The 23,627-nt window shown below is 39.5% G+C and overlaps 1 protein-coding gene across 1 annotated transcript in view; it reads right to left on the bottom strand.

Annotated features, from left to right (window-relative positions):
- The window catches only part of POP4 (POP4 ribonuclease P/MRP subunit), a 31,966-nt gene extending 8,499 nt beyond the window's left edge, over positions 1–23,467 (bottom strand). Inside the window, exons 1-2 of the mRNA XM_075118444.1 lie at positions 23,429–23,467; positions 17,905–18,036 (exon numbers count right to left, since the gene is read on the bottom strand). Coding sequence (XP_074974545.1) covers positions 17,905–18,036; positions 23,429–23,467 — 171 coding nt within the window. The remainder of the gene's footprint in view (positions 1–17,904; positions 18,037–23,428) is intronic.
- Between the last annotated feature and the right edge of the window lie 160 nt (positions 23,468–23,627).

Below are 23,627 nucleotides of genomic sequence, written 5' to 3'. Positions count from 1 at the left end.
AGTGCCTAGAAAATGTAAAAGAAAACTTAGTTTGATAGCATCCTGTCTGGCAAGAACTCACTTATCAATACTGGGATGTGAAATCCTCACTTCTGTATTGTCTTGCCATTATAGTTCCCACTTTGCTATTGTTTGTCTGTATAATCTCTGTCTGGTTCTGTGATTGTTCCTGTCTGCTGTATAATTAATTTTGCTGGGTGTAAACTAATTAAGGTGGTGGGATATAATTGGTCACATAATCATGTTACAATATGTTAGGATTGGTTAGTTAAATTTTAGTAGAATGATTGGTTAAGGTATAGCTAAGAATATTACTATATAAATTAGGGGCAAACAGGAAGTAAGTTGGGATTCGGAAATAAGGAAAAGGAACTTGTATTTAAGCTTGCTGGAAGTTCACCCCAATAAACATCGAATTGTTTGCACCTTCGGACTTTGTTGCTCTCTGTTCATGTGAGAAGGACCAGGGAAGTGGGAGAGTGAAGGAATAAGCTCTCTAACAACACCCAGTGTCAGACCCACCACTCACTCATACATCCCGTGCCAGCCTAGCTTCTCACCAGTACACCTAGTGCCAGCCCCTGCACTCACCAATACAGACACTGTTCACTCACTAGTACAGCAACTTTTAGCCCACTTACCAGTTGGCCCACTTACCAGTTCAGCTACTGATAGCCCCCCCCCAATACCTCCCTCCCATCCCTACTCCAGACCTTAACCTCCCGGTGTTACCCTGTCCCAATAAGTTAACCTTTCTCATACCAACCCTCCCTGATACCACCTTTTACCCCGGTAGTACTCACTCCCTGATACTACCCCCTTGCCATATCCCCAGTACCCTTCCTGCCTGATACTTCTCTGATATCAACCCTTTGTCAATACTGCATACTTATCATTGCCTCCTTGATGCTTCCCAGTTCCAATCTCCTTGATTTCACTCACTCCTGATATTACTCCCTGCTTGATACTATCCCCTTCCCAATACCACCCTGAAAGCACTCCTCTCCGGTACTATCCCTTTGTCACTAGCACATGCTTATCGATACCTCCCTGATACATCCCAATCCCACCGCTTTCCTGATTTCAGTCACTCCCTGATTCTAACCTTCCCAATACTTTCATCCCTTTGTCTCTACAATACCATGATGTCCCTAATACCACCTTGCTGCTGCCATCCTCTCCCCGATATCTTCCCAATACTAACCGCTCACCAAATACTTCCTTGATTTCAGCCATTTGCTCATATGACCCTGATACCATCCTCTCCTCAGTACTTCACCAATACCATCCCTTCATTCATACCACTCACTCCCTAATACCATTCTCTTACTGATACCTCCTTCATACCACCCTCTGATAACCTCTTGATATCAGCCACCTACCAGTGCCACTGCAATACCATCCATTCTCTATACTACCCGCTCTATGTTATGTTTTTAACACAGTTCTCTCCACACTATCAACCCATTACCACTTCAGAAGTTATTTTTCCTCCTTTGGTATCCTGCTGTCAATTGAATTGTCTCGTTAGACTAACCTCACACTTGGTAAGGCAATTCACATCTTTTCAAGTATTTATACCTGCTCCTGTATTTTCCACTCCCTGCATCTGATGAAGTGGGTTCTAGCCCACAAAAGCTTATGCCCAAATAAATTTTTTAGTCTTTAAGGTGCCACAAGGACTCCTCATTGTTTTTCCAGTGTCATCTGTGACTTGATACCACAGGAGATACTATTCCTATCCTGATATCTCCCTGATACCATTGAATCTCCAGTATCATTCCCTGGTATCACCACCCTGATACCATCCAAACCAGCCAGATACTAATAACTCCCCAGTATCCTCCCAATACCCCATACACCCTGATGCCACAGCTACCATCCTGGTACATATTCCCTAAACCCTAAAATTCTAAATCTACAGAGATTTACAAAAAGAAAAGGAGTACTTGTGGCACCTTAGAGACTAACAAATTTATTTGAGCATAAGCTTTCGTGAGCTACAGCTCACTTCATCGGATGCATGCAGTGGACAATACAGTTGGGAGATTTATATACACAGAGAACATGAAACAATGGGTGTTACTATACACACTGTAACGAGAGTGATCAGGTAAGGTGAGCTATTACCAGCAGGAGAGCGGGGGGGACGGGACCTTTTGTAGTGATAATCAAGGTGGGCCATTTCCAGCAGTTGGCAAGAACATGTGAGGAACAGTAGGGGGGGAAAATAAACATGGGGAAATAGTTTTACTTTGTGTAATGACCCATCCACTCCCAGTCTTTATTCAAGCCTAAGTTAATTGTATCCAGTTTGCAAATTAATTCCAATTCAGCAGTCTCTCGTTGGAGTCTGTTTTTGAAGTTTTTTTGTTGAAGAATTGCCACTTTTAGGTCTGTAATCGAGTGACCAAAGAGATTGAAGTGTTCTCCGACTGGTTTTTGAATGCTATAATTCTTGACGATTTAGGTTCACTAAAGGAAGAAGAATGCTAAAGTCATGTCACAGGGATAGATATGGAGTTGGTGCATAATGAATTGCTCTTTGGTAGAGGAACAGATAGTTATGAGAGACAGTTACTTACTGAGGCAGTGTATAAAAAAGATGACTACTCTGTTGAGTGCTATTGTGGAGCTGTAAAGCACTGGCTCGGTACCTGATAGCAGTGAATGCAACTGCAAGTTTGAGTGAAAGCAAGAAATGGGCTGGTGGCGAATTCAAATCTCTATGGATGTAAATATGGGTATCCACTGAATCATCCTAAATATCTTCCCAGGATTCAGCACCACCACAACTGCAAGCAGATCTCTCTGTTTTAAAAAGATTTAACTCTTTGAATTGTCACCGCTATTAAGAAAAACTCAGTTTTACTGAACGGGAATATCAGGATAAGCACTATAGGTCTTTAGAGCCATATGAGTGCTCCTTCACTGGATTTATGCTGCAGTTCCTGAGGCACTTAAGGGATTAATAGTCAAATCAGTGTTGGCTGTGCTGGTGTTGTAAATCCAATGATCCAGGCTAAACTAGTGCCTGGGGAAGCCAGTCTCTTCCAGCAGTTCCATGTCTTCATCCTCCAATTTACCTTTAAGTCTAATGTAGTGAGGGAGGAATGCATATATGAGTGTGCATGTCCCAACAAAAAAATTCTGAGAAGCAGGAGTTGAAAATTTAATCCAATAAATATGAGGAAGAATAAGAAAAGAAACAGAAAGTATAAAGTACAAGTGAGATTATGGAAATGAAAACCAATAAGTGAAATGTAGACAGAAAAAAATCGAAGTGAAACAATGTGGACATAATTACAATACATTTCCATCAATACCTAGAACCATCAAATGGGTTTCACAATGCATTTGAAGGGATGAAGTAATTTAGGGGTTGAGAAACAGATATAGTGATACAACCCCCCCTGTTATATGGTATAAATGTGCTTATATTGGTTTAATTTATTCCCCTAAATGTAAATATATATTTATTATCCTCCCTAAATTTAGGGGAGTAAACTATACTGATAAAAGCACCTTTATACCAGTATAACTTTATACAGTAGGTGGTTGTATTACTTTAATAGTATCTGTTTCTAAACCAATATTCTTAAAGTAGTACAAAAACTATGTATAGTCCAAGTTAAGGGAGTCTTTTGGGAAATTGCATATAGATGTGGAAGCAATGAAAGGATGACCTAACTGTGGAGAGTCATAAAAAGGGGAGAGAGTGGCTTCTTCTCTTTTCCATTTCAAAGGGCTAAAATTAGAGGAGCAAAGTGAACAAGTACAATAGTAGGATATGAGGTCAGAGTAGCAGGGAACAACATTTTGAAAAATAGGGGGAAATTATCAATTGAATTTGGAGATGGATGGGACACAAATTAAGTTGATGGCTATGTGTAAAACAAGCCTAGGTTATATCAAAGTGTACCCTACACTTGTGCTAATAGAAACTGTTACCAGCAATAAATATAAATAATACATAGAGGGAACATATCCAGCTATTTTAATCTCTCATGACTGACATATTTCTGTTCCTCTAGGCCAAATTATATTAGGGGTATTGTGTTTTAGGGTACTTTGGTTTGGTGAAAACAATTTTTTCTGAAATTCTCGTGATCTGATTTCCTCCATCTAAATGCCAGTCCTCCTGGCAAATCCTCCACCCAACCTTGTTCACTACCAAACCACCACCATCAGTAGCACTTCTTGGATAAATCAATGGCGTTCTTCTTACCTAGAAGAAATCATTTGGGGATGGATGTGTGGCCCAATCCCTTTCTTCATATCCCTTCCACTTCTCAACTCTATCAAGTATTTTCCTCCTAGGACCGTCTATCCCTTATTCCTTCTCCTGACATTTCCCCTCAGACTCTCCTCCCTGGAACAGGAAGTCATCTCTGAGTTTAGTGCACATGTTGGTTTTGTGCCTGTATTTCTGGAGCACTTAGGCTGATGATATTGAAATATGAACTCTGACTCTCAGCCTAGCACATGCATGGAGTACATTAATAGGAAGCCTGAAGATGTTCACCTATTTTGTGCAGGAGTCCACCACAATTACTGTAATGTTATTTTTTGTATAATTCACCTGTAGTGTGCCAGGCTCTGCCTTTGACCCTAATATCCTATTAGTATTTCTTACCAATTTGGTTTCAGATTGTCTCATTTTGCCTTTAAAGCACAGAATATTAAACAGGAATACACGTGGTTAAAAAAACAATGTTGTTATCTCCCCCCATTTTATTGTGACACTTACAGTTTGATTGGTTTCTTAAAACCCCAAGTCCTGGAATCCTGTGAATACATCAGAATCTAAACTTTCATTCAAAAGAAAAAGTAAGTTACTGGCCCTCATCGTTTTGGAGAAAAGTTTGTACACATGACTCAGGTGCAACCTAAAAGAAAAAAAGATAAGGCAAATACCCAAAGTGCATTTTTTAAAAAAATTGCTAGATTTTAAAGCCAATATGATTATTTGCAGGGTCTGACTCATGATTTTTGAAAGCTTGTGTTTGGAAATACTGAAAAAATAAAAACTTAGCATGAGCCAAATGCACAGTGTGACGAGTACCTTTTTCACTAGATGGCAGCCTAAGATAAGAATTAAAGTGAAAAAGTCTCAGATACCAGTTACTGTGGTTCTACTGAAGAGAGTCTTTTTATCATGTCTTGCAGGCACTTTGTTCAAGTGTGGCAGCAATACCTACCTGCTATTGAAACATATAGTGCACCTCATTAAAAGGATTTTGCGTATTGCACATTTGCAGCTTCTGTCAACACATAGGGGCCAGATTCTCATTTACACTCAGGCCCCTTTGCACCACTCCAGCTCTGTAAAAGGACAGTAATAAATAATGTACCCAGAGCAGTGTAAAGAAGCCTTGGTATAGATGGGAATTGGGCCCATAAAAAGCATTTAATTAGTAACAGCTAAGAACCAATAAAATTCCCATCAAATACCTTAGAGTAGGTTTTAATAAAATTATAGACAGCAAAAAAATCTGATGTTTACCACATTTACAGTATTGAAGATTGTTCGTGTGGAGAAGTGTGCTGGACATTCCTATTTGGGAAAAAGGGGTTTTGGAGGGAGATAAATTTGCCTGTTTTTCAAGGAAACCAATCATAAGAGCAGTGTTGCAATTGTGAACCCCGATATCCTGTCCCAATTCCAGTGTGAATAATTGGATTTTGCCATTTGAATTCTTCCTGTAGTTTCATTCAGAAAAGGTCATCTTTATTTTCTGTGCCAAACTGTTGTGTAGCATTTCTGTTTGCTGTTAAACAGTCATTCCTGTAGAAAGGATTAAGTTTTGAGATCCTCTTTACTATATACAGGAACATCACTGCCGCACTAGTTTGGTTTTTCACTCAGCTTTTGATGCTGTCAAATGGCAACTTCTCAGCTGTCTCCTTTGCTATCAGTGGTGATTTGTTCTGTACATGGCCAATTCCCATCCTATTTGAATTTCCATTCATTCTCTTGATGAATAACCTGATATGCTGTGACTGCTATAGACTGGTAGATTAGGAACCAATAGTTATGGTGGTTGTTACCTGCAGGTACATGAAGAATCAGAATTGTGGTCACATCTGTGTCTTTTGGGGTATTCTCTGTTGATATTTCAGGTACACAGAGACGGTGTACAATCAGTGCTTCTCTGTAGAATCTAATTCTACACAGCCCACTTCCAACCAGGAGTTAATATTATTTGGCCACCTTTTGTTCTAGCATTACAGGTTTCCTATAGATCTTGATAGTGATAATTAACCTAACAGCAGTACAGTACCTTTCACGTGTATAGCAGAAATTGGGACAAGAAAAGGAGAATTAAAAGCAGTACTGTGTTACTAGGATGACCATAATTCCCAAAGTGAGAAATAGGGCCATGTGTTGTAGATGATGGTGGTAGGGGTGAAGTTCATGGAATAGTTTTGGTCAGGGTTGGGATGTGTGCACAGAAGGGCCCGGATAGGTGAGGGAGGAAGGAAAAAGCATGTCCAGGTCTCCCTTTCCCACTCTTCAGTTAAGATAACACCCTTCCCCTTTTGGAATAAAACCCTAGACATGCTATAGTAAAGGGCAGAATAGGGGAAAATAGTATTGACACTTGTGTTCCCTTTCATCTGAGGTCCAGCTCCTTTACTCTATTTTTACCTCGTGTCTGCAGGCACAATCCTTCCCCAATTTCTCCTTCTCTTATTGTTTCTCTGTCTTCTGCTCCTCCTGGCTTTTTCCCCTCTGTTCATTCCTTTTTTCTTCCTCCCTGTTTTAATCTACTCCTTTATTCTTTCCTCCCTATCTCACTGCTGCACTCCTCCTGTTTCCCTCTCTCTTTTTCTACCAGATTTGTTTTGTTAGTTTTTTGCCTTCTTTCTATTACTCCCTAGAAACAGATACCTTTTTCACTTCATACCTTGCATACCCATACAATCCAGGAAAGGGCTGATGAATAGGAGGGCAGATATCAACCAGGCTCTATCAGTAGCCACTTGCAATTGGTGGTTGCATGGCAGAGCTCCCTGGAGCCTTGTTACTTCCAAGGTTGCCTAATCACAGTGAGTCTTACTCTCAAGGACTCATGAAGAGTGAAGACTTACCAAGAGATCTGTTGTGGGGGGGTGTCAGGGCAGCAACAAAAAACAAGCCTGGTGGGTACTGTTGGTCCTTGAGCACACATGCTGTCAACGAGCATGCTGTCAGTTTAATCAGCTCAGCTGGCCCCTTGCTTCTCAGGTGGAACCAGGTGCCAGTTTTATAAAACTCATAGATACTAGGAGAGTCCCTGAAAATAGGGACAGTCCCATTTGCCAGGCACACATGATCACCTGTATGTCAGTGCATTTAGATAAGTGAGCATAAATAGTCCCTTTGTAGGAAGTGTTTCTCTCCTCTGTAGGCACCTCTGCATAGTCATTGTAACAAGATAGATTTGTTCCCATACAGAAAGGTTACAGAGGGATTTTATGTTTGGGGTGGATGCATCTTTTTCCTGCTAGACAATGTAAACTGCTTTCAGAGACCAAGGGCCAGAATTTTAAAGGACTTGAGGCATATAAATACCTTTCAAAATCTGGCCCCTAGTCTCTAAGCACTGTGCCTCTAACAAACATAAACCTACTTGCAGCCTTCCAACTTAGCAAGACATAGCATTTGGCACAGATCCTCAAAAGGTATTCAGGTTCCTATCTTCCACTAATTTCAATGAAAGGTAGGGACCTAAATACCTTTGAGGATTTGGGCCTTGGTGCTTGGGTTAAGCAGAGAGTAGGGCTGAGGCACATCCATTTACCTTCTGCTGAGTTTCCCTGAAACTGCCTTCCACTTAGCAGAATCCAATGAGGAAAACCTCCAGCCTAGAGCTGATCACCACAAGCTCCAACACCTTCCTCTTGAGACCAAGTGCAGTGTACGTGGATAGAGGTAGTCTCAGTCATTCTCATACCTCACAGGTCTTCTGGAAAGGGAAATGGGAGAGGTGAGGAGCTATCTCGCTTTTGGAGATGAGAGGAATGGAAGATTTGTGGGTTTTTGTGTTTTGTTTTTTTTTTTTTTTTACATGGATGCTCATTACGTACCTCAAAAAAGTCTGCATTGGCTCCATCCATAATGTTCAGAATGACTATGAAATAGATTTTTATTTTAATGGATCAATGTGTGTTACCAACATCATTTAAAGGGAATGCATGAGTTTACATATAATTTTGCTAAACAGATTTCATCATGATTATTATTGTTCAGTGATCAAATGATACGTGACAAGGCACATTTTGTACAAAGATTATTACAATAGTGTGTAGTGTGTGAATACAGGGGTGTATTCAGTCACAAACACCTTTACAGTTTTGTTCAACAATAGTATGTACAACATCCCTTCTATTCTCACAGCATTTTTCCAGGGCCCAAAAGAAGAAGAGGTTTCCCATCCCAGAGACCTTTCTGACTCTGGGCTCAGCTAGCCCTGCTCCTCAATCTTGCACGTCCTCTTTCTGTGCCTTTCTTATAATTCTGGAGCGGATGGGCTAATTTGCTCTTTAGCTCACCCAGCCCACACCTAACTCATTACCCCAATCAGCCTTGGCTGGGGAACCAATTGGTGTGAGAGTGATCAGAGTGCAGGCTCATCTGTTAACTTCCTGCACTCTGTCACAGTCACACTTAATTGTTATAGATCTCAAGAGAGTTCAATAGATTGCTTATAACCATCTGCAATACTTTCTACTGATGTGAGTATAACTATGTGAGTATAACTATATTCCTGGATCTATGCAGGAAATAGCCCGACTTGATTATGTAAAGAGTTGTCACTTTGGATGGGCTAGCACCAGCAGGAGAGTGAATTTGTGTGGGGGGGTGGAGGGTGAGAAAACCTGGATTTGTGCTGGAAATGGCCCACCTGTTGATCACTTTAGATAAGCTATTACCAGCAGGACAGTGGGGTGGGAGGAGGTATTGTTTCATATTCTCTGTGTGTATATAAAGTCTGCTGCAGTTTCCACGGTACACATCTGATGAAGTGAGCTGTGGCTCACGAAAGCTCATGCTCAAATAAATTGGTTAGTCTCTAAGGTGCCACAAGTACTCCTTTTCTTTTTGCGAATACAGACTAACACGGCTGTTCCTCTGAAACCTGAGTATAACTATGTTACACTTATACTCATATCTGCAACATGTTTGTAGCAGCAATTAATCATGTATTAACCCTTTATCAATGGACCCTTAATAATATGAAGTGTGACATAAAACTTTAAGAGAAGTCCAGGTAGACTCCAGTAATAGAAATAAAAACGAGCCCACTTGTCCATGCACAGAAGGACTCTATTGCACTGAGATTTTACCATGAGACTGTCATACACAAGGAAAGGAAAACAACTGAGAAGATCTAAGTTTTGATTCCTGCAAGAAACTGGGCTCTCAATTCCAACTGTAGTCAATGGGAGTTGAGAGTGCTCATCATTTTATCAGAGGTGCTCAGGTAAAGATATGTAACTGATTAAAGGCATTTGATCAGACTATATATAATATAGTTTCTCATGAGCTGCAGATGTCTGGCTGGGGTCAGTGCTATTGTATTGCATTTTAAATAAAAACTCTGGGGTCAACACCATTGTAATACATTAAAAAAACCCTGCCCTGTTCACGACAAGATATTCCTTCAATCTCTGCAACAAAAAGGTGATAAAATATAAAGAGACTAGTGTCTAAAGAGGTCAAAAGTAATAAGTAGAGCTGCAGCTCTGGAGTGAGCTAGCTTGTCAGGTTGTTAATTAAATGAACCCTAATCTCAAGAAATGCTGGAAGCGGATAGATGAATGTGGCAATGCTAGTTCATGTGCCTCATCACTATGTTAATTTTATCATGAGATTAATTTATACATTTTGTAATGGAACAAGGAGAGAAAACCTTTTAGCCTGCCAAGGATTACTCCAGGAGAGAGTGACATTTCAGTTCTTTACACTTGTTAAAATAAGAGTAGCAGATTTTGGGCTCCTGTAATTGTGTACATCTTAAAATATTTAATTTGAACAATCCTGCGAACAGACTTAACCATTCACTGACTTGTGGCTGAAGCCGAACTGTGTTTGCAGACAGCTGCGTAGGGACCATGGTGCTCTTTTGGAGGGGAGTGAGCATAGAGCTCTATTTAACAAACATCTTGGGTCTGATTTGTTGCCTGATTTAGGAGGTTAATATAATTAATTTGGATAGTATGGGTTATAGGCTCGCCAGTTAATCTGATCAGAAGAGAAGGTTCTTGTCCCAGAATCAGGCTACACAGAATGTGCACAGGACCCTGGGGGGTATGCCAGGACTCTCACACTGAGACCAAAATAGTCTTAAAGACTTTTATTGAGATAAAAAGGAATTATAATCAAATGGTAAAATAATCAGAGTTACAAATGCAATACTATTATTTTAAAGATGCATATATTATATTATGTACTATAAAGCTTTTGATTAATATACTGTACTCACACCCTTCCTTGATGACCTGGTTATAAGAGATCAGGGACCAGCCTTGCCTCGGGTTCCTCAATTCTTGAGTGAGAGGTGCAGAGCTTAGAAGAAGCTAGAGCTAAGAGCTGTTGAAGCTGACTTAGAATTTCACGTAACTAACCGACTTAAAACTTAAAATTAAACTAACAGTAACAAACTAAGAAAGACGCTTGGAGCTTATGATCAGATTAGATTTCTTGGCATGGTGGGTCACTCCTCTTATAGGGCATGGGTGCTTGAGCCCTCCTTCTATGTCCAAACCTAGTTTCCTCACTCACCAAAGTGTTGGGGTTCACTTACTCCATAGGCTGGTATGTTTGTACATATTGATGACATATACATACATATTAATGACCTCAGATCATTCACACATTTGTTATTTTTGTTCTTCTGGTTATTTCGGTTCTTTTCTTGTGGTGTACCTGTTTACAGAGGGCATGAACTTTGGAAAGCCTCTATGCCCCCCTGCTTCAATGCATCCTTTATCTATCTAAGTTAAAGGTCACTGCCATATGTGGTCCTTATGCTTTTAACTTATCACTATCTATCTAGGTAAAAGGTCCCAGACATATGTATGCTAACTTTGCCTTAGCTTAACATACAGAATATGGCCTGTAGGTCTCTTGCGTTACACCCAAACTATTTTAATATAAAATTATAAATCTTTTATAATAAAACAATCAAAACCATAAAAAAAAGAAACCTATAAGAAAAATATATAGGCAAGCCAGAAGCCTTATAGGCAAAAATATATAGGCAAGCCTTATAGGCTACAGATTCACCACTGTTACACTCCAGTGTTATGAGGTTTTATGAGCGTTACATCAGCATACAATTGGGAACACCCCACTGGGGAATCAGGGCCACCATTATTAGAAAGACAGCTATTATAACGGACATAATATCTGTGAGATTAATGATCCTCTGATCAATCTCTATCTGAACCATCTGTTCATAAGAGCTATCACAAAGAATTTACTTGTACTTCAAATGATACTTTTAAGAAATAATCAGGTAAATATACTTTCATGTGTGATACGTTCCCTCATGAGGACTGCTTGATGTTCGTATTTTTAGAGCATGTCTGTTTTAGCAATTTGCCATTTATTTTATTGAGCTGTCCTGCTTTTGGTTTGGGAGTGTTCCATTTTGGAAAATAATTTGTTATTGAAAATTTTCAAAGACAAACTGGGGCCAAGATTTTTTTTCAAATGGGTGCCTATTGCTAGGATCCTAAGTCCATAGTTCATCCTCTAAACAGGGAGTCCAGTTTTCAACAGTGCAGAGAACCAAGCAGTTGCAGGGATGCCAAGGGATGCTGCTAGCTGCTCACCTCTCTTGAAAATTAGGCCTCTTATTTAGTTGTCTAAATATGAATATGAATATGCAAGCCTAATTATAGGTACTTAAAATAAAAACACTGGCAATTACACTTCAGTATGGCAGGCTCTTTCCAAAAAAAAAACAAAACACCACGGGTCTGTGAAAGGAGCGGTGGTCAGGCAGCAGAAGAAAAAGCAGTTGTTTCATCTTCCCCCCCCCCCCCACCTTTGAGGTAGACTGTTCGCTTGTCCTTCAGTTTGATTACATCCATTTGCTAATACTTCTTTTTGAATTTCTGACCTAGATTTGCTACAGCCATGGCAAGAAGTGTTTTTCCTTAGTGCCTGGAGCAGTCAGTTCAAAAATAAACTTTATTTAATAAAACAATTAGTTCCAGCTGAATTCACTTTGTAGAATAACGATCCATTTGAAGTAAAATGGAAATGGTGGCAAGTTAAGGTCAAGAAAGAAGATAATGATGTCTGTTTCAAAGTGCATCCAACAAAACATCTTAAAAATTTAATGTTTCCACAAGGGCATTTTCCTCTTCTTAGTATAATTTCTCCCCACCATGTTACACACATGAATAAAGCCAAAACAATGTACAATAATAAAGCTAAGCTTGAGGCTTACTTAGGCATAGTACATATGTATATTCAAAGTAAATATACTACAGTATATATCCTAAAATGTAATTGGTTTCACAATTATTGCTGAATTTAGCTACCCACCGAGCTGAGGTCAAGGTCATGGGCCCCCATCCTTCTTTCAGAATTATTGTGGAATCTATTCTATGGTATGAGGAGGTTTACTTTTGTAACTCCCATTAGTGGTTCTGGCAGTTACCAGCATGAATCCTCATTGCATTGCTGGCCGAAGACTCCCTCCCCCATATGGTCCATCCTTTGCTCCCACACAGTACGCTGCACGATCAGGACTTTAGCCAGTAGAAATTATTTTGAACACATTTTCTGTCAACCTGTAAATTAGCATAAGATGTAGGCCTTATAGTAAACAATGCTGCTCTTGGTTTCTCATCAATGCACCTTGAATACAATTTGCTATCTCAAATCTGGCTGAAGAGGCTTCTCTTCCCCCACCCCCAACTTCTGTCCCCACCACCTCTATGATTTTATTATCCATGCTACTAGAAGAAGCAAACCCAACTAATGTTCATGCTCATTGTTGCTGCTGCATAGTGTGATCCCAGCTAACAAGAGCTGGGGTATGGTGTAAGTACAGCCATAAGGGGGAAGTTTTCTAGGAACTCCTAAAAACTTTTCTTGGTTTTAACCAGTATTATTACACCAGTACAGCCATGAGTACTAAACAGCGATACTCAACCTTTTACTAAAAATGCCTTTCCCACAAACTAGAGAGCAAATTCTACTCCCAGTTACACCAGTGTCCATCTGGCATAACTCCACTGATGCCAAGGGCAAGTGATTCTAGATGCGCACTGGTGCAAGGAGAACAGAATCTGACCTTACGTTTTCACGGAGGCCCTACACATGAATAAGCATTTTGACTATGGCTGCACTGACTTCCATAAACTACCCTCAAAAAAAGGAAATACAGCTCTAGTCCTAGCCCTTGTAGGTGCCAATATGTGAGCATTAAAAAAATATCTGAGCCTTTCACAGTGCAATATGATTTACTGAGACACTGGGCAAACCTTATAAATCATTTTAATTATTTCACTTAAATAGACTGTGGTAATAGATCAATAGAAATTACAGCATTTAGTCTTATAATACTGTGCATTCACTATGGGGAAGAAATTATATTAACTGATTTAGGAGCTGCTAGTAAATGAAAAACAACAATTTAATGGAATCTTTCCAATTTTGAAGTTTGCTTTGCTAGAAAAGAAAGGATACTGGTATACAAAGCCAATTTTTGACCCTAAAAGAAAGTAACATCTAGGTAAGATACTTATGACTTAAAAACTTTCAGCATTCCATACATTACATTTTAAAAAACCCCAACAATCCATCCTTAAATAAATTATGGGTAAGGTCATCATCAGGGCCCCATTGTAAATCAGCTGATACTACTGAATTGAGCTACCCTTATACAAATTTTAATTTTAGTAAGAAAACACATAATAGCACTGTATGTAATAAATTCAGGTAAGAATAACATCTTCAAAAACAGCCTCTTAATTTGTGACTGCAGTTTTGCAAGTTTAAATGTATCTGTGTGACAGCTGTGTGTGAAAATGGGGCCACTATCTAATGGCCTATTTTGCATGAGCAATTTCCATGAGAAAATTCTGGGGTTTGTGCTGGCAAATTTGGAGGCTGTTCAGAACCCCATCAAAAAATTGGCCCTCTGGTCTCAAATTCATGTAATTAAAAAAAGAATCAATGTAAGTTAAACAGAGAAAATGAAAATCTGATCTCATTTAAACTGTAAGTGTAAACTGAGGGTGAGACCACTGAATGCATGAATTCAATATCGGTGGCCTGTGTCTTTTGCATGTGTTATGTTAATCCATATTATTAAAAGTATTTTCCCCTGAACTAAGCTGTTATGTTTTAAATACTTAATGTACTGATAAAATAATACTGTACATTTGACTACTGTGGGTTTCACAGGTGTAACTGGGCAGGAATTTGCCCACAATAGCAAACCATCATGTATTACACCAATGCTGTACCTATGCAATGTGCTCTTTTAAGAGCCTGAAATTCTATTGATAGCGAGTATGACAACTGCCTGCTATCTCAGTTAAACCTCTCTTTAGGCCCTCAAGCTCCATGGCATTTGAATTACGCACTTCATTACACCCCAATTAGGTAGAGCTGCACAGTGAAAATGATCATCAGTGGGATTCATTTATGAAAACGCCACATTATTATATATGGTTCAGTGCATATGAAAATATAAATATTTGTAACATTTTTATTATTGAAGAGTCTGTTTCAGAGTAGCTGAGATGTTCAGACTCCTCAAACCTGCCAAGTTTCAGTCCGAATTTTTCAGATATCTCCTTGACCTTTCAGATACTGTACTTTGGAACTATTGTTCAAATTAAAAGAAATGGATTGAACTTAATCGCATAACTAATTTCAAGCGCAGAATTATATATATTATTGGTCTCTTCCAGTTTATAAAAACAACAGCTAGCACATTTCGCACTGTATTTAGGTAAACACCATCCTGAAGCTTTCAAACTCCCCTTTCCATAAATTTATTGGACTTTCAGATATAGGCAGCAAATCAGACTAATGTTTTCCTCCAATCCTCTGTATACCAGCCGCAATAGAGGAACACTAAATCAAGTGAAATACACAGCGTGAAACACATGGTGTTTTCATGGCAATGAACACGAGTAGTGTTTTTTCTGGCACTGCGCTCCTAGAAAAGACTGCAGTGGCAAGGTTTAAATTACCACTGGGTAATGATCCTAACCTTGGTTGACTTTTTCCATGTACATTTATGACTATGTTGACAGATACTTTCCTGTGACTATGAAAACTCTAGATATTCTCTTCACAGATGCTTTGCTTTAGTGAAATAGAGTAGTCTGGCTATAACACAAGTTGTCCTACCAAAATAGGTCTCATAAAAAAATTGTTAATTTCTTGCATGCATGAAATCACAGATAAATTTTAGTTCCCCACTCTTGTATTTTGTACTTGGAATTTTTTTCATTTATGCAGTCATACATTTTGTTTGTTATTATAATGTGGTAATAAATGCTGACTTTGACACATACTCATCATTCATTTTTATATTACTGTTTGTCTGGGCCTGATTTTGACAGGTGCTGAGCACCCAAAATTCCAGAAGCAAAAAAGATGGCACATTGTTCTCTGATTCCATATATTTCTGAGAAATATGACCAGGCAAAACCAGCGAAACTGAAAAACTCAGTTTTGAGTTATGCCTTATGCACCAAGGTATACCAGATTTTATTTTTCTGTCTTGTTTACCCCTACCCATTACCATGTAGATTGCAGTATTGCGTATTATTAATTATTGCTATAAGCCATTTAAGAGAGTCTACTATATAAGGAGTTTTGGCATTGACTTCAATGGCACTGGAATCTGGCTCTGAATGAAATTGTTTGTTCAACCAGCAACTTAACTGAGAGTCACTATAACCAGAGGTTTCAGAGTATAACCAGAGTTGCAGTTAGCACCTTGTAGTCCATTTAACCAGCTGAAGACTTTCATTCCACTACTATAAGTTTAAATTGTATCCAAGTCAATATAAATGGATTACACTGTATGCAGCATTATTTGTAGTCCCAAATTATTAATTTTTTACTATATTATATTGAACTAACAAATGCATTGCTGATGTGAAATTTGGTAAAGATTATAGAGTATTTGATGTTTCCCTCAATCAAATAAGTTTTCATAGTCATTTGATTTTGTTGTCTTTAACTTGCATTGCACATTTTCTTGAAAGCTGCAGTTCCAAGCTAGTGATCAATATCACCGACAGACATAGCTCAGTCTGGATCATCACTCAGTATAGTTATTCCTCTGCCTGACTCAGATTTAGACATGCACACTATGTCACAATCCTTATCCAATGATTTATCATCATTCCCAAGTGAACACAACTCCCATGCACACACACTGTTTGGCTCATTCACAGCATGACACACTACCTATATATTTCTAGCTTTCCAAATCTTGGAGCAATATATGTTGATGTGCAGTAAATGACAATTTGGAATGTTTCAGTTTACAGCCTCTTATGGATCAAGTCCTAATACTTGTCAGAGATACAAGATTAGTTACAATGTAATAGGAAAGCAGTATTTTAAGTTGTTCACAACTTATGGAACTCTTCAAAATCCCTGAAAGATGCAGCTTTTCTTCGAGTTCCCTAGAATCAGTCTGACTGGGCTTGCTCAGACAAAGCTCTTATTAAAGTCATTGACAGTTTTACCTGAATAAAGGTTGCAAGATTGGGTTCTGTATAGGGTATGCTATAGAATACTACTGATTTTCTGATCAATTTCATAAACTCATTTCTGTGGTGATTTCACACTCTCACTACGGAGTCTAATTTACTCTACAGCTATGCACACACAATTAAGGAAGGTTCCAACTTGTCTGCTTCTGGCCTGTCACCATCAGTGCAACTGCATATACTTGTGTGTTTAAGTCCCTTTCATAAGGCTGATCTGTAAGGCTGAGGCTGTGAATCCCTTGCAGTGGTGAGCAGTTACTTACAGAACTAACCTATGAGTAACCGATCACCGTTGTGACTAAAGAGTTCATTATCTGGCCCTTCATGTGGCTCTAATTTTAGTACCAAGGTATCAGAGACAGCAGAGGAGGAGAAAATAAACCCCTACTAGTCCATTCCCTAGAGGCCGTAATAGGATCGCTCCTCACAAAGTTTTTTCCTAATGCTTTAGCCAGTCTATTGTAGCCTTAAATATCTTGGGTGATAGGGCTTCCACCAATTGCTTTGGAAGGCTATTCCACACTCTACTGTGGTATCCACATGCGGATCTGTTCCCTGATAGCCTAAATTTACTTTTTTCATACTTGTATCCACTTCCTCTTTCTTCTACACCCTGAATAAAAAATGATCACTTTTGGGCGTGGTTTGGACTTTCAGCACAGCCCTGAAGAAAAGGTGGTGCAAAAGCTACATCACCCCAGAAGCCAGCCCAGGAGTCTCCATGACACCCGAGTCACAAAGCTCTCCCTTGCTCCCTCTTTGCTTAGGGCAATGGTAATTTGCTGTAGGTTTACAACAGGTATAAATTACAAGCCCAGTGCTGACAAGTGAGTAAGGGGTTAAGCTAGTTCCCCACTGCTCTCCACCCAGGGAAAGAGTAAGTATGCACATAGCTCTGCTTACACCTATACACCTGGAGAGCGGGGAAAGGGATTCATATTCCCCCTTTTACTTCGTTGTGTGGGCACACAATCCAAGTAATAATCTAGCCCAGGGAATTTCCATCATGTTGAGTGCCTCCCCTTAGCCTTTCGCCAAGATATTCACATGTGGTGCATCGTTTATCTGAGGAGGGAGGTCAAAGGGAGTAAATTTCAGAGTAACAAAACAATTACCTTCCAGAGAGTACAACCAAATGGAAGTACAAATTACCTTTCTGTACAACAGATGACACATATTTAAAGATGCAAAAGCTGCTTGGTTAATGACACACTGACAGATATCCATCACTCGGAACAATTCTGACAAGCCAGGAAGTACTGAAATGGAACTATCCAGTGCAAACTAAAAGTGAATGAATACATTACATAAATTAAGAAATTCAAAATGCAATGCTACATCCAGCACTTTATACACATTGTGTAAATATATGTTTTCTGTGGCTTATAATATGCTCTTTGAATAAGAACAACATTTACAAAAAGATATTGAGTGTATGGAACTCAGAAGTATAGTACTAGGATTTTGCCAAAGCAGTTGTGGATTTAGTTGAGACACCCAACATCAGCAGTCAGCTCCAGACACAATGCATATGGCCCCTGAAGACCCAGAAGTGGAAATTAGTGACCATACTCCCACTGACTGTCAGAACTACTAATAACCCTTATGAAATTTAATAAGAAATAAACTTTATTGTTTTTTTTTAAAAAACATCATCTATAATTTCATTGGAAATGACATGGCTTCAAAGATTTTAAGGCCAGAAAGGAGCACATTCTGCAGTCATCTAGTCTGACTTCTTGTATAACCCAGGCCTTAAAATTTCACCAGTGATTCCTGCATCAAGCCCATGAACATGAAGTTGAACTAAAGCATCCTCCTTTAGAAAGACCTGGCTATAAAACCAAAGATAATAGTTAACAAAACCCACCCTCTATACATGCATCTATATATTATTATACATTTTGAGTAATTTCCATATAACCATATTAGTTTCACCCCTATTAAATTGTAGAGGACTTTTCCATTAGAGATGTGGGAAAATAATTTAAGGGAGGCACATCTACAACATTACACAGAGATCCATTAATTAATCTGCTGCACGTTCCTTTTCAATTTTATTCTTAATTTTCATTTGGGGGTTTAGAATTGCTCATGAATTGCTATAATGAAAGGGCTGGATGTCACCGGGGTTATGATACAAGCTCCCTGCCATTAAAGAACAGATTAAATGTGTTCTTTTAAAGCGTATTTTTTTTTAATATTGTACTTTTAAGATCACTGAGACCAATTTTAAAACAAGTAAAGCTGAAAAAAAGTGTACCTTTCTATCAAATCTGGAACACAGAGAATCAAAGTGTCAGTGGTGGCCCTTCAAACTATGTGACCTATAAACCACATGGTACTCAACATCACAAGTACAGCCTCTGTCCACAGCACCATCCCTGATCCTGTCCCACTGTGACACTGGTGGTGAAAATGCAAATTCCTTAAATGCCTCCTTCACTTCCTACTTGGCTTCTTAGCAGGTGGTGTCACGTGAAGCTGCAGAGAGCCTCACTGTTGAGGGAGAAGTCAGGGGATAGCAACATGAATACCAATTTGGTCATTGAGTTCATTCCAGGTCTAGTCTATTCCAAGAAGAGAAGGGAGTTGAATTGGAACCCCAACAATCTACCTTCCATAGGAAACCCTTAAACCCAAAGCCAACTCTGTAAAGTCTTATAGTAAGCATAACAATAAACCATTTTAATCAAATAGAAATTCCTTTGACCTACAGGCCATATTCTGTATGTTTGCTAGCAAGAGAACAGAGATTGACTCAGCAGAGAGAGTAGACCATCTTTGCACCTCTGGATCAGATGTGCAGCATGCGGATGGGTCAGTGTGGGGAAGCTGGTGCGACTGCAGTAGTATGGTTACACTGAGAAGACTTTGGATTGGAGGGCTGTCATTTCACAAATAAATCATTTAAAAAGACATTATCAAAAGTTTTTGACCAGAAGTGTTTGAATATTACTTTGCTCTAGATATAAGTACAATTCTGCTTTTATGATTATTCACAAAGACAACGGTCAACTCTATCTAGGGTGATCAGATAGCAAGTGCGAAAAATCGGGACGGGGGTGGGGGGTATAGGAGCTCATATAAAAAAAAATCCCCAAATATTGGGACTGTCCCTATAAAATCGAGACATCTGGTCACCCTAACTCTATCTAAATAATTAACAATTTTGGGGGGATTGGTTTCTTTTTGCTCGTGATTACGTGCACTTTTTTTGTTTCCAAAACTTCTACTTCTTCAGATACAGAAGAATACTAATTGAAAAAGGATGCTCTTATACTGTCCCGTATATCAAGTGTTGAAAACACTGCAATCTGTCTTTGCTAAAAGCATTAAGACTAACATTTTTGATCCCATCAATTTTCTGTCTTTTTTTAGTAAATAGAAGTACTGAGGGAGTTTGAATAATAACTGCCCAAAGATTCAGGATGATGAAAATGAACTTAGCCTGCCTCTGGCTAAGCACAAAATTTATTGTTTAGTGAAAGATGCTATGGAAGTAGCACTTATGTTACCAACTTGTTTTTGACATACAAGTTCTCCACAATGAAGCAGTTTATTTACTAACTTTCAACTAAAATAAATCTCACAACCTGATTTCATGTTAGAAATGAAAATGTTCTCAAATGTCTTTTTACATTCTGAACAGAAGGCCTAAACTTGCTATGCTTCCTTATTGACTGGAATCCTGGGTCTCCTGAAGTCCATGAGGTTTTTGCCATTGATTTCAATAGAGGGAGGATTTCATCCACTGCCTTCTTTGATAGTTTTGCCTGATGTAGGCTTGGAAGACATTAAAAAAAATGTAAGCACATCAGGTGGATACTCTGTAACACTATACTAACAGCTTGTAGGCTATATTTCTTTGATCTTTAAAGATTACATATGTAGGGGTCTACCAAACTCATGGCTGTGAAAATTGCATCATGGACTGTGAAATCTGGTCTCCCCATAAAATATGGTCTCCCTGTGAAATCTGGTCTCCAGCTTCCCAGCTCTGAAGGCAAAGTGAACAGGAGTGGCTGCTGGCTGGACACCCAGCCCTGAAGGCAGCACCACCACCAGCAGAAGAGGAGAAGTAAGGGTGTAAATACCACAACCCCTTAATAGGCTTGCGACTCCCTTTTGGGTTGGGGCTCCCATTTTGAGAAATGCTGCAGAGAAACCTCACATTTTTTTGTGGGTTTGTCATGGCATAAAAAGCAAATTTTGCAGACGTGTAACATGATTTAAAAAGATCCCTACACACATGTATTGCAAAAGCTAATTTGTCCTGTGCATTTTGAGTACACACAGGGCCAGATTTGATCTGTAACACTGGTGTAAATCTGGAGTTAACTCCGTTTATGTCAGTGGATTGACACTGGCGTAAGTGCAACCAGACTGACGGTGCAGCCTGGAGCCATTAGGATGAAAAGTGCAAAGTTCCATTAATTTTTCAGTGAAACTGTGTACTGGTTATTAGCCTTGGTACATAAAAATCATTGCTTACTCTTAGCTCGCATTGGCACTGCAGTAGCCCAGGAGTTATGTGTACTGTCCCATGATAATAGAAGTAATGCACAAAAAACCCCCACAGCACTTGGATTTGATGTAACATGTCAAAAATTCAATTAACCTAGTGTTAGGTTCTGAAGGTCTTCTGACTTATTATGGTAGGCAATTGGAAGAAACAAAACTCCCTGAAAGCTGTATAGTACATAGTACCTATTCCTAATGGACACTGAATCTTATGAAAGAGCAAAAGTTGCTGCAAGGCTTTGGCCATTAAAACTAAAGCAGAAACTGTAGAGGTATGTTGCCCTTTGTGAATATGATCAGGAGAAGCGAAGCCATTTCCCTTTTCAGGGAAGTAGTGCTCTCAAAGGAAAGATGTTTTAGTAAAAATCCCCAACACACTCAGAAGCAATAAAGCTGTAAAACCTCCTCCCAACATACATTCATTTTAAGTTTGTCAGTTATTAGGGCCATTTTCCTTCTGAATATTTCTTATGGTTACATTTAGTTTTAAGACTACAAATGTATTATGAGCAGTGCTGCCTCCATGTTTTTCAGCCAATGCTCCCCTGTACTACTCTCAAAATATTGTGCCAACTCCAGGTTGCTTCTTCTATGTATGTGTATTTGGGAAAAGAGTTGGCCAAGTGAGATAGAACCGCTGCACTTTTCTCTAGGAGTAGCGTGACTATACGTCCTGTTTTGGCCAGGGTAGTCCCCTGTCCCAACTTTTTTTTGCCAAAACTGCACATTTGTCCCGTTTGCTCTTGCCAACTGAGGAACGTGCAGGGAGGGGGCTGGGTGATTGGCAATGCAAGCCCTGCATGGGAGGGAGGGCTCGAGCTAGTCATGTCAGAATACAAGTACTGAAGATGCTGTGGTAGAGTACAGTCATGTCTCATAGAATGGAAAAAGTCCTGAATTTGGCCCAATAGATTTAATTGTATTTAAAATTCATACTTTTCTAATAAAACTTTTTCACCAAATCCTCTGGTGACTGTTTCACTTTTCAAATTGAGGTCTGAAACTCTTCTTATTTTCTACATTAGTCTAATTTAATTCTCATCTCAGTAATGATAAAGAAGTTAAAGTCTGAAACATTAAAAGTCTTGGTAATTTCATTTTTTCCCAGTGGACTCATAGATACCAAGGTCAGAAGGGACCATTATGATCATCTAGTCTGATCTCCTGCACAATGCAGGCCACAGAATCTCACCCACCCACTCCTGCGATAAACCTCTTACCTATGTCTGAGCTACTGAAGTCCTCAAATCATGGTTTAAAGACTTCAAGTACACAAAGCTTTTAATGGATGTCAAAGTCCTCTGCAGGTACACGTTCTGTGACCAAAATATAAAGTCAAGGGCAATTGTTATGAGATGTATGGCATTCCTAGCTCCTGAAAATCATGTTATATGATCAGTTTCTATGCTGATGAGTGTAGTCTAAGAACTGGACTAGAACATTCCACCACTTTATGCTTCAACTATTTACCCTTTTCTTGCCCCCTTCTACTTTTTCCTCCTCTGAGAAGTTTTTTGCCATCCCCACCAGCATATTGTTGAACTCATCTAAGGAACTCAGTTAAAACCCATTCAGGTTTCACTTACATGACCAGAACTTTATCCAGAGGTGGGCAAACTATGGCCTGCGGGACTGCCCTGCCCGGCCCTTGAGCTCCTGGCGGGAGGCTAGTCCCCGGCTCCTCCCCTGCAGCTTCAGCTCACCGTGCTGCCAGCGCTCTGGGCAGCGGGGCTGCGAGCTCCTCCTGGGCAGCGCGGCTGTGAGAGCCGCCAGGTGTAGTGTATTAAATTGCTCCCCGTAGGAATATGCTACTTATGGAGCACCAGGGCTGGCAGCCATGAGTAGTACACCGTAAATAGCACATTCCTGTGGGGAGCAATTGAATACACTACACCGGCCCTCCATATAGTTTCGGAACCCCGATGTGGCCCTCAGGCCAAAAGGTTTGCCCACCCCTGAATTAATCAGTAGATTACCAAAGCTCTTGTTAACATTAGCAAACCCACAAAGTACTTCAGCTGGAATAACTGTCCGTGAACAATTTTCTGGTCATCAATTAAATGCTAGTATTAATTTAGGCAGCATCTAGCATTCACCTCTTTTCTTTTCACCCCTGCTTTTCTTCCCCACTGTAAAGGAGAATCCCACTCACCTTCACTTTCTGAAAGCAGGAATATCCCTTTTCCACCATCTTAGAACAGTGATTACGTATAGGATATTCCAGGCTCCAGAACCTCAGAGTAACTGTTTCCACCACATGTTCTTCCAAAGTTCTGCTTTTTGTGTAGATGCATCTACTACATACCCATGAAAGACTGAATGGATTTAAGGGAATTAGTACTGTGATATGG

Source organism: Caretta caretta, chromosome 12 (genome assembly GCF_965140235.1).
Source record: "Caretta caretta isolate rCarCar2 chromosome 12, rCarCar1.hap1, whole genome shotgun sequence".
NCBI lineage: Eukaryota > Metazoa > Chordata > Testudines > Cheloniidae > Caretta > Caretta caretta.
Note: the sequence above shows the minus strand (reverse complement) of the source record. Positions and strands in the feature narration are given on the sequence as shown.